Here is a 12,295-nt window from a genome sequence, read left to right on the forward strand (position 1 = left end):
CGGGTCTGGCGCCCAGGCCTGTGGTGACAGCGGCCGAGCCTTGGCTGGAGGCTGTGGGGTGGGGATGTTTAATTTTATTCTGTGCTAATTAAACTAGCAGGTAGCGGTGCCGCTCGGCTGTGTTTGTGGTTGAGGCCGGGGCGGTGGTTCCCCTCAGGCGATGGCTCTGCCCGCTCAAAGCGGTGGTTGTCTCAGGGCCTTCGCCCCTGGCTGCACTCCCCATCACCTGGAGCCCATCAGTGCAGCATGTGCTTCAACGCAGGGGCGATTTATCTAAACTAGAGTGAGGTCTTCTCAAGGGAGATGGACGGGGCCCTCGTTAGTCCACCAAGCTTAAGGTGCAGGTTGTGACAGCCCTCCTGCTCCTCAGCGCTCTCCTCTCATAAAGGACTCTCCGTCATCTATTTTTAACCTGGAGTGTTAGTTGTGGAGATCTTAATGCAGAAAGTATTTTAGTTTTTACTGTACAAAATAGTAGAGAATTCGCCTTCCAAAACTGATACTTAAGTATAGCTTCAGAACATGACTCTAAAATATTTTAATATTTAATTTGTGTGCCTGACTGAATGAATCTTGACATCCATGCTTTTGTAATTGCCTGACTACAGCCACCTTTCGCCCTACAGCCACCTTTCGCCATACTGTGATTTGAACATTTCCATGATGGCGGAACAGCTTCACCCGAAGAACAAAGGTAACAAAGTTGTAGGTGGAGGTTAAAGTGGCAGAATCATAAGGCTGACTTCCTGTTGAAAAGCGCTCACTTCTGAGGCTGAATTTCTGAAACATCTAACAAAAGTCAGTATTTTGTAAACAATACGGGGTATTTTTTGGCCAAGTGTCGGAACTGTATGGAAAGTTTTAAGTGCAGCACAAATGCAATAAAAGAGAGACTTTGTCTAAACCTTGACAAAGGTATCTTGACTTTGTTCTTCTGTAATTGTGTATATGCTTGACTATTGATAAACTTCATCAGTATGAGTATGGCTTATAAATACAGCTAAGTCCTAATTATCCAAACTTACGTGGGCTGGAATGTCTTAGATAATTGAAAAAACAAGCTAATTGGAGCACTGGGGAATTTGATGTGCAGTGGGAGTTGGAGATGCTTCAGCAGTGTTTCTTGCCTTCATCAGTGGCTCAGTACCATCTGATCTATGTTTTCTTACTCCAGACGGGGCGGGGGGGTAAGACTTGATTCTGGCACATCTGAGGTAACTTGGTATGTAGCTATCTCGGGTCTGGAGTGTACATTAAATTTGATCTCATGTTAGGCAAGAGTTTTAGTTGAGGCAAAGTGTACAAGATTAACTTGCTTCCAGGTGGGGGCAAAAAGGGCATGTAAGTTTTATGTTGGCTTGGTGGAGAACTTGGGCTAATAAGCCAGCTGGACTGGAACAAGCTCCAAATGGCATGTGTAGTGTCCAATTGAATTAATTTTTCTATAAGTAAATGAGTTGCCCACTTACAAAAACTTAGTTCCTAGTATACTGGTATGGAGACTTAGCTGAATGTTTGTCTTGTAAGAGTGGTTTGATAAAGAATAAACTCACTGAAAAGACCACAAGGCTTATAAGGCACTCATTGGAAAGTCAAAATCTCTTGTTGCAGAGTATTTTGTTTCTGAATACTTGTTGATGTGACAGAACTATACCTAAGTATAAACTTAACATAAACTACTTGTTCAACAATATTGAAAGAAACTTGTTCTGTTTCAGCTACTGTGAAATTGCTTATTCTGAATTTTTGCCCTATCAATATTGGAAATCATGTAATTTTTTTTTGGTTTCTGTTGAACAAATTTAATTAAAACAAATTTATGGATGGAGGACATTAAGACTTACATCAAGTGATAAGCACAGAGTGGTAAAACTGTTGTTTTAATAGTATCACTCATGGTAGGTTTGAATAAATGTAGTATCGGAGTGATAACAAGAAGTGACTTCCAGAGTGTGACACGGTCCTAGCATCTCCATTCGCTCAAGCGTGCTAGCAGAATAGGAGTAGATAAGAGCCCTCTGTCTTTCTACAAATATTCCATAGCACATGCGTACATTAACATTGTTAATCATATGTCTTTGCAAATACTTCTGCTTCTAGGAAGTTCCATGGAAGACATAGTGGGTAGAGGGAACTTGTTGGCAGCTGCAGCTGGTAAAGGAAATACTGTGAGTTACTGCACTTTATAATTGCCCCAAATATTCTGGACATTTCTAGACAGCAGAACAGATCTGCATATATTGCTCTTTCTACAACTTTGAAATTTTGTCTCTTTGTTGTCACATTTTGGTATATTAGAATATTTCTACTATAATGGGCAGCTTTTTTCTGGTAAGAATCACTTAAGATTTTTCTTCCACAGGTGTCGCATTCTGATTTGATTCATGAGAAGCTGAAGAAATTGCAATATTCCTCTGAAAATGTTTTCTCTATTGGCTATGAGGAGACTCTTTTTAGTTCATTAATACCACCCCCTCAAATGAGGACTTGCCATCATTGTGGTCTGTTTGGTACGTGCCCTATTGTCCGGTAGTCTGTGATGCATAGTATATTTATCAGTGAAACCAGATCAGAAGGTTTGCTTAGCATTGTCTTAAAATGGATATATATTTTTATCTCTCAGAAGCCCTTATAGTGACTATTCAGAACACAGTTGGAGTTATGGAACTGATAAACAGAAGAGAGCACATCTCCTTAATGAAAAAAGTTGCTGGTTTTTTTTTTTTTTTCTGTCTTAAATATGAAAGGAATTTGGGACATCTGGGGCAGTAATGTCTGGTAACTATATGTGAATACAAATACCTATTTGTATGTGCTTAGAACTGTAGTGGAACCATCTTGTAAAACAGTTATTTAATAATATATGGGCTGCATACCTTAACAGCTGTTGTCTATTCTGATATAGATGTTTATCTCTGACTTTCCTTTTTTTTTTTTTTTTTTTTTTTTTCCCCCAGGATCCCTCAGATGTTCCCAATGCAAGCAAATATACTATTGCTCTGCAGATTGTCAGAAGAAGGATTGGTCAGCTCATAGTGTTGTATGTGTGCCAGTTAAACAGAAGTAAGTTTGTTAAAAGTTCTCCCAAATAATCTTTACTAAAAGACAATATCCCTCCCAATACAACTGAAATGGCCATGTAAAGGCGCTATTACAGTAAAATATGTTGCTTATTCTTAGGCTATTACTGTGTATCTCATGCTTGTCAGAATACTCAGCTCTTCTGTTTTCGAAGGGTGACTTGAAAGATAATTGTTGGAGTTCTTAAGGTGTTCTGTAGTGTGATTTAAAGCAAAAGCATTACTTTTACTTGCATCAGAGCTATGTGAGCATGCAGTAAGAATACCAGTTTATCACATGACTTTATTATTGGTGTTGATGTAGAGAAGGGAGGACAAATGAGACTGTGCTTTTCAGCAGTGTCATGGTTAATGGATTGCATTTAACAGACTCTGAAGAGACACCCTTTGAATCTAACTATAGCCTCGGTGAACTTCATGGATGTTTTATCTTTGATGAGCACAGCTCAATTAGAAGTTGTCTCAGCCAGGCCATTCTCTAGCTTCTCATTATCGCTTTTTGACATGCTAGTTTAGATGCTCAAGAGATCACATTCTAATCTGTTTCAATTAAAGTAAGCACCATTAGGTTATGACACAGAACAAATTGACTGGCTGGCTTTGGAACAGTTTAGGGGAGTGATCTGAGCATTTAAGCCAACAATCTCTAGCGTGATGAAAGCAGTTCAGTCAATCTGCAACCAGGTGTCCATAATAAAAGCTTACAAGAGACTTTTTTTTTTTTCACAAGTTTTCCTACAGTGACTGAATGGGGGGAACACAGGGACAATCTGGCATGTATGTTATCTCGATATTACATATGTATTCAATTGAAATAGCCACATTTCTTTTTTATGATTTTGTCATTCTTAAGGTTTGCTTGGGATTACAGTGTTAGCAGAACTGTACAACAACATTCTCAATTTTAATCAAAATTAATTTAACAAATATACCTCTCTGCATTTTCTTGGAGGAGGAATAAGGGTTGACAAACCCCACATACTATGAGCACAACCTTTTTGTTTTATTTGCAAATGTTATGAATGCTACTTGTCTATCCTTAGTTCTTCAAAATTAACTTTATTATTATTATTACAGTGTAAATAATAACAATGGAGGGAAGTTACCTGCTAAAACTGAGAAGGGAGTTTATCTTAAGGTACAGAATGCGATTTTCATTATGTCTTGAATGGATCTGGTGTGAGCTAGTTGCAGTGTGCTAAATTTAACCTGTACAAGAAAGGAACAAATCCCAAATATTATAATCTACACATTTTAGAAAGATTAGTGCTTCAAATCAAAAGTTAATGGGAGAAGCATTCAAAAATGTTACTTCTAGAGCCCTTAGCAATGCTATCAGACAACTCATTTCTGTTTGAAAAAGCGTTTGTGAAAAACTTAAAAATCAAGACATGTATGATGTTGCTAGAGAAGTATTTTAGGAAGTAAACAGGTGTAGCTTGTCCAATTCAGAAAAATTCTGGTACCTTCTTGGTTTTCTGTGTAGATCATGAACTGATGCTTGGAGCCCTGTAAATTATTTGAGAAATACATTTAATGTAGCATTATATAGTAAAAGATGCAGATAAGCTTTTGTTTCTTTGCTGTAGCAGGAATTAAACATGACACAGTTCTCTTTTGTAATGTTTTGAAGCCTCTCTTGATTTTAGTTTCAGCCAAACATTTCTTGCAGTCTTTTATGAACTGTTCTGCAAGTGATCATTTTGCTGTCTTCATGGTTTCTTGGGATGATACTTAAGCAAGTAAATACACATACCTGCAACTAGCCCCATGTTTGCACTGTACAAGAAAACTCCTTATTTCTGTACTGTACTTCTTTGAAGTAGCTCATTCATCTGCTTGACTTTTTGAAGGAATTTAGAAAGGAGGCTTCATTTTGGGTCATGAGACTTCTGTTAGTCAATGCTGATATCTTTCTGCTGTGTGTACTTGTGACTGTGTTCTAGTAAAACTGATCAACTGATAGTGAGGGATCGTTATATCAAGGTCATACAATGTGAGTAAACAATTTGTAGCAAATTTATTTGAAATAATGGAAGGTTTTATTTTTCCCTAGTTTATCTGAATCTCGAGCAAGTTCTGTGGAGGGAAGAGAGCTTACATTGCATATTGAACAATCTTTAATATATTTTGCTGTTGTACTGTGAAATATGTTTTTATGGAAAACGTTCTAGAAGGATCTGTGTTGCAAGTAAACAATTTGCACAATGACCCAGATTAGTGTTACAACTGCCATTGTCTGCAGTATGTTCGTCCAAACGTAAAAGAGGTTTTCCCTAACGATGTGTATAAGATTGTTTTTTCTAATGTTTTTAGGATGTCACAGACACAGATGCTATGCATTAGGCAGGTTACACTAAATGTTTTGACTTTAAAAAAAAAAAAAAAGATGCCTGCAGTTAAAGCAGTAGCTATAATCCATTCTGTGGTGTTAAGGCTACAAGGAAGCAGGTGGAATTCAATTCCTCCTATTTGTGAGAGCATGACAAGCAGGAAATACAGCTGAGTTGTCCTGTAAAATAAGTGTGAAAGGAAGGGGTGAAGCACTTGTTTTTTATGGTCTGTTCAGTATATCTCTATGATAATGTTTTGTTTTCAAGAGTAATACAAACTCTGTAAGACTTCTTTTTGAAAGTCAAGAAAAGCACTTTTTATATGCTTCTTGAAATGATAAAAAGTTTTGTTTTCATTTGTTACTACAAGGAGCTACAGCTGAACTAAGTATAAACATAACTTGTAGCTGTTTTAAATAGGGTAATTCGACACGTGTGGATTCCCTCAAGACAGAAGAGCCCCTCAAGAAAATAATGCTTTCGGATCTGCAGACTCTAGGGATCAAAAAAGCTATGGAAGTACAGGTACTTTTATTTTGGAAGAATCTTACGATGCTTTTTTAGGTTGCATTTGAAGCTTATGAAGCTTTGTTAAGCATATATAGCTGCACGTCACCTCAGCTGTTTGTCTTATTTTGCTCACATGTAAAATTCATTTACTTTTATAAAGATGAGTAAATGAAAGTGAGGGTAGGGAATAAGTGAGGAAGATTATTTCAACATCGCTGGTTTTGTCCCTGCCATTAATTACTTCTAGAGTCAAAACAAAAGAACAAAATCAGGTATAGGTTGAAATGCATTTACTGAAACGAACACTGGTCCTGAATAATGTACTGCAGGTTGTTCTTGTGTAAGTGTCATCTGCTGTGTCTTTTCTCTTTAGGGTACGGTAACGGAGTTCAAGAGTCCAAGTGAATTTTATATACAGATGAGTTCTCCAGAAGTTTTGGACCAGATCAGTAAGCTTTATGTGAAACTGCAAGATTGTTACTCCAACACAGCTATTCAAGAACAATATATTGCTATCAAAGGGGAAGTCTGCGTTGCAAGGTGTTCTTTGGATCAGGTAATATCTGATTGTCCATAAAAAACCCATTCTGTGTTGAGCTCACCATGTTTTGCATGTTTGCTTTTATGTCTCTACTAGTGGAGGCTGCTAATTAGAGATCAGTTTATTGTGTTGGAATTGTGGTAGTAACTAACTTTATAACATCTGTAATTCAAATTTAAGGTACTGATTTTTTTTGCCCCCTTTAAAAAGTTTACTTCTATGCGTTTATGTGCTTAAGCCCTGCAGGCCCTGTTTGTCCTACTGTTGCTTAAAGGCTGTGTGTGTTCTCAGTAAATTTAAACTACTGTAGTTAGAACAGTTTGGAATATGACTCTGCTTATTTAGGGAAATTATTCTTGCTTCATTTGTTAGCTGACTTTTATGTTTGCATTTCTGTAGCCACATCTAGTTCCTGTTTCCCTTCCCACCCCTTTTTTGTATTTTTTCCCTTTTTTCTCCTCCATCATTAGCAGATTCTTGTTTTACTGTACGGTAGCCAATATCCATAGGAGTAGAATTTTATCTTCACAGCAGTCAACACTACAGTGAGTTCTGTTCATTTGAGTTGCTTCAGAATTGGTCAATGCCTTTGTTGATAAACAAACCTGATGAAGTAAAGCAAAATATGTCTTCTTACTAAGATTATTATTTGTTCCTACACAGACCTGGAATAGAGCACTGGTAAAAGATGTGGATATGTTGCAAAAGAAAGCACAAGTATTCTACATAGATCATGGAAATGAAGAAAATATTCCACTCTCCTGGATTAAAGCTCTGCACAAAGACATTGAACTGTTTCCTCCATGTGTGAGTTCTGTTTTCTTAAAAGTAGCTGAGGTATTTTAAAGTAATCGCTCTGAAATTATTGTAATTTGTGTCTCAGTGGTCTCAGTGTAACTTTCACTATCACAGCATTTTGTGTTCAGTGAAAGTGATGTGTAAAAACTGTTAGATTACACTAAGGTTCACCTCAAATGTTCCCTGGCTATTCCATAGGAGTGAGGAGGGCTACCTGGCTTTTTTCTTCCTAGTTGCAGAATTCTTGGGTTCTGAACTGATAACCACCCTGCAGGGTTTTTTTTTTTAAGTCTGCATGACCCTTATATGCTAGAGAATGGCAGGGGAAACGTTCTGCTTGTGTATTCTAATCTGGTCTCACACAGTAGTGAAAAATCGCTTGTAGTTTGGGCAAACTTTGGAGTAAGGACAGCTGTTGGTCTGAGTTGATTGCCATACTATGTGAATGTCTTCCATTATAAATTAGATGGTCTAGCTCCAATCTGTGAGTTAGACTAGTATGTTTAACTATACACAAAGAAGAATGGATAAGCGTTCTGTTCAGCAGTGACAACTATGACTAGCAACTATTGGAATAGTCTTTCACAGCTTGTTCACATGACATTCTGCTGGGTCCGTAAAAGATTTTCAGAGCTGTTTGAATCTTGGCGTAAAGGCCTAAGGACATGTACCTGTGGTCAGACATGACGTGATACAGCCATGCCTTACATAGGACTGCGTAAATAGTGGGAAAATCAGAGGAAATGTAGTTTACATTTTGAACTTAATTTCCTAATTCTTAATTTTCTTGTGAAGAAGTTAGTTGGATTGATAGCGCTTCAAATTCCAACAGCAGCTTTAACTTTTATATGCAAGGTGATATTTTGGGGGGCCTTAATTATTAATCGCAAACAACCCCCTATCCCCTCTTGTTCTAATTGTAATTCTTTTCAGGCCATTAAGTGTTCCTTTGCTAATTATGATCCAAAAGAAAAAGGATGGAATCAAGGCATCACTGGCTTTTCCCAGCTCATGGGAAAGCACTGTTTAGTAACTGTTGTTGACATATTACAGGAGGAAATGATGTTGAGTTTTGCTGTAGATGTCGTTCTTCCAGATTTTGGTAAGTACTTTGAACACACTTGGTAAATCTTTCATGTTCACTTTCCCTCCCCCTGCACAAGTAAATGTTGATTGTTACAGCTTTGCTCATTTTATTTAGTCAGACAGTCTTGGAGCTGTGAATATGTTGAGGAAACTTGAGTAGTTGAGTTGCTCAAACCACTTTTATTTTGCACTCTAAGTGTATTAAGCGCTCAACAAATCAGTAGAACATGCTCGCCTTGTGATAGGGATATAGGTCAGGCTCAGAAGGTGTTTCTGAAATGAAACTAAATAGTGACTATCTTGTATGGTAATTAACCTTTGTTTCTTATATCTGTATTTTAGGAGACTGCCTGAATAAAGTACCTTTAGAAATGAGGTCTGATTTAGCTCCAGGAAGTAATGCCAAAGGAGCAGACTCTCCAACAGGTAAGCAAGCAAATCAAACTTCTTAGAGACGGAAGAAAACTTGGGGGTTTTTAAGTCCTCCTGTGTCACGTGATATTTTGAATTTAGTAAATATTCTAGGTGTTCACTGGTATCAGCTCCTATTTTAAAAACATTGTCTAATGGAACTTCCTTCAGTTCACTAGTGACAGTAGCACATATCATAAAATCATAGAATGGTTTAGGTTGGAAGTGACCTTCAAGGTCATCTAGTTCCAACCCCGCTTCCCTGGGCAGGGACACCTCCCAGTAGACCAAAGCCCAATCCAACCTGGCCTTGAACACCTCCAGGGCTGGGGCATCCACAGCTTCCCTGGGAAGCATGTTCCAGTGCCTCACCACCCAGACACAAAAGAATTCCTTCCTAATATCGAATCTAAATCTCCCCTCTTTCAGTTTAAAACCATCACCCCTCATCCTATCGCTATGCTCCCTGGTAAAGGGTCCCTCCCTATGTTTCCTGTAGCCTCTTTAGGTACTGGAAGGCCGCTATAAGGTCTCCCTGGAGCCTTCTCTTCTCCAGGCTGAACAACCCCAACTTTCTCAGCATGTCCTCATAGAAGAGGTGCTCCAGCCCTCTGATCATATTTGTGGCCCTCCTCTGGACTCAGTTCCAACAGGTCTATGTCCTTATGTTGGGAGGCCCCAGAGCTAGAGGCAGTACTGCAGGTGGGGTCTCAGGAGAGTGGCGTAGAGGGGCAGAATTGCCTCTCTCAACCTGCTGGCCACACTTCTTTTGGTGTAGCCCAGGATGTGGTTGGCTTTTTGGGCTGCGATTGCACATTGCTGGTTCATGTTCAGCTTCTTATCAACCTACACCCCCAAGTCATTCTCTTCATGGCTGCTCTCAAGCCATTTTCTGCCCAGTCTGTATTTGTGCTTGGGATTGCCCTGACCTAGGTGCAGGACCTTGCACTTGGTCATGTTGAACATGAGTTTTGCACAGGTCCAACTCTCAAGCCTGTCCAGGTCCCTCTGGATGGTATTCCTTCCCTCCAGCAAGCGGATCGCTTCACACAGCTTGGTGTCATCCATATAACTCTATCTGGGCTGTAGCTTTCCTAACCTGATCCCTGGCTGCTTGGACAATTTCTCTGTATTCCTCCCAGGCCACCCATCCTTGCTTCCATCATCTGTAGGCTTCCTTTTTGTGTTTGAGTTTGTCTAGGAGGTCATTGTTCATCCACGCAGGCCTCCTGGCATTTTTGCCTGACTACTTCTTTGTTGAGATGCATTGCTCCTGACCTTGGAGGAGCTAATCCTTGAATGTTAACCGGCTTTCTGGGGCCCCTCTTCCCTCCAGGGCTTTATCCCATAGTACTCTACCAAACAGATCCCTAATGAGGCCAGAGTCTGCTCTACTGAAGGCCAGAGTAGTGAGCTTGCTGTGCACCCTCTTCACTGCCCTAAGGATCTTGAACTCCACCATTTCATGGTCACTGCAGCCAAGGCTGCCCTTGAGCTTCACATTCCCCCCCAGCCCCTACTTGTTGGTGAAAACAAGGTCCAGCATAGCACCTCTCCTTGTTGGCTCCTCTATCACTTGGAGAAGGAAGTTATCATCAGCATGTTCCAGGAACCTCCTGGATTGCTTATGCCCTACTGGGTTGTCCCTCCAACAGATAGCAGGGTGGTTGAAGTCCTCCGTGAGGACAAGGGCTTGGGAACGTGAGGCTGCTCCTGTCTGTCTGTAGAGGACCTCGTCCACTTGGTTTTCCTGGTCAGGTGGCCTGTAGCAGACCCCTGCTGTAATGCTGCCTATCCATGCCCTCCCTTTAATCCTGACCCGTAAGCTCTCAGTTGGCTCCTCATCCATCCCCAGGTGGAGCTCTGTGCACTCCAGCTGGTCCCTGACATAGAGGATGACATTCCCTCCTCGTCTCCCCTCCCTGTCCTTCCTGAAGAGCCCATAACCTTCCATTCCAGCACTCCAGTCATAGGAGCCATCCCACCATGTCTCCATGATGCCAGTAAGATCATAGCCCTGCAGGTGTGCCACATCTGTAACTCCTCTTGTTTATTCCCCATGCTACGTGCGTTTGCATAGAGGCATTTAAGTTGCGCCTCTGATGAAGCTGACTTACTGGCCAGGGTGGCTGCAATTCCTTTCTGGTGCTCTCCTGCTGACCTGTGATCCTTCTCCAGGCACCTATTGCTGGCACTGGCATCAAACTGGTAGGAGTGGATGGATTAATGTTCCCCTGCCATGCTTTTTAATAGTATAAAGTACTTGTTTAGTGATGATTGTGTGAGCATTAATTTCATAGATAATATAGTAGGAGCCTTCAAAGTTCAGAGTCAGCAAAAAGAATAAACCGCTTCAGCATGTTTAACCTTTGTAGTTTAATTTAGCACAGCTTTTAAATCTCTGAATCCTGGCTGGTGAGGTTGCACATCTCAAATTCATCTAGCTTTTGATCAGTAACCTCTCTTCTTCCCCCCCACCATGTACAGTGGCAGAAGACCATTCTAAAGGAAGTAAAGAAAAAACACCCAAAGATGAAGAATTTCTTCACTGTGCTAATTCAGTTATAGAGTGTATCTCCCTGTGTATCGGAGATACATTCTCTGGTGTGGTTTCCTGCATTCAAAATCCAGAAGATTTCTTCTGTCAGCAGATACACAATGCCCGTAAGTGATGCATTGAAAATGGGATGCAAGATACCTAGGATGGCATTTTTCTTTTCGGTAGAGAGTGGCTGGAGGGAGGTGTTGCTAGTCTTGTAGTTTGACCCGAAATGGTGATTGCCTGCAGCAGTAGGCCATGCCTCAGTCACTTAAGAGCCATGGTGTTGTAGAGGATGTTAGCTGTTAAATCACTTACTCACCTGTACGGTGATAATTTTTGGGCAGTCTAAGTAGTGCGAAGTAGAAAGATGGTGTGGTGTGGATTTTAGCAATCTGAAGTCAATTTGTATCAGAAATATTTAATGTTCTTTCACATGTTCCAGGAATGTGTGTGAGTTTCTAATTACTTTGTTTATTCCTATGATGCCTTGTTGCTTTACCACCGGAGGGAAGTGTTTCCGCATAGGCTGGGTTCGTGGACTGAGCTTCTTTGTTACATAGTATGGGGAGAATATCTGAGTATGAGAAGGCCAGATAATAGTGCCCAAAGCCTGCTTTGGTGTCTTCAGATACAATAAAACATAAGACCATAAGTAACACTACAGTGTGGCAGAATACTTAGGCTGCAGGGATTTTTGGTGCATCTCAGATGTTAGGGGAGAATAAGAGCAGAGTAAATTTGTGGGACATGTCCTCCTTGTGCCGTCGGAGCCAGCATATTATTATTTTTTTTTTAATCTAAAAGGGCTTTTGCAGCTGGATGTCATCTGGTGTATCTCCTACAGTGGTTTTCTCTTCTGTGTCCTGGTGCAGCCTTTGAATTCTGGGTAGACTCATAGCATAGCATGTCCTTCAGCAAGAAGTGACGCTCATCATCTGCCTGTTGTTTGAAGAGCTCTCTTCCTTGGTTTCTTTCTAGCCTACCTCCTCTCACT

General features: G+C 40.3%; 1 protein-coding gene across 1 annotated transcript in view; it reads left to right on the top strand.

Moving 5' to 3' along the window:
• Positions 1-663: 663 nt before the first annotated feature.
• TDRD1 (tudor domain containing 1) overlaps positions 664-12,295 on the top strand; it is a 22,564-nt gene continuing 10,932 nt past the window's right edge. Inside the window, 8 exon segments of the mRNA XM_009881635.1 lie at positions 664-694; positions 2,101-2,168; positions 2,363-2,510; positions 2,958-3,067; positions 4,183-4,218; positions 8,316-8,364; positions 8,691-8,774; positions 11,253-11,423. Coding sequence (XP_009879937.1) covers positions 664-694; positions 2,101-2,168; positions 2,363-2,510; positions 2,958-3,067; positions 4,183-4,218; positions 8,316-8,364; positions 8,691-8,774; positions 11,253-11,423 — 697 coding nt within the window.

Source organism: Charadrius vociferus, unplaced genomic scaffold (assembly GCF_000708025.1).
Source record: "Charadrius vociferus isolate BGI_N301 unplaced genomic scaffold, ASM70802v2 scaffold282, whole genome shotgun sequence".
NCBI lineage: Eukaryota > Metazoa > Chordata > Aves > Charadriiformes > Charadriidae > Charadrius > Charadrius vociferus.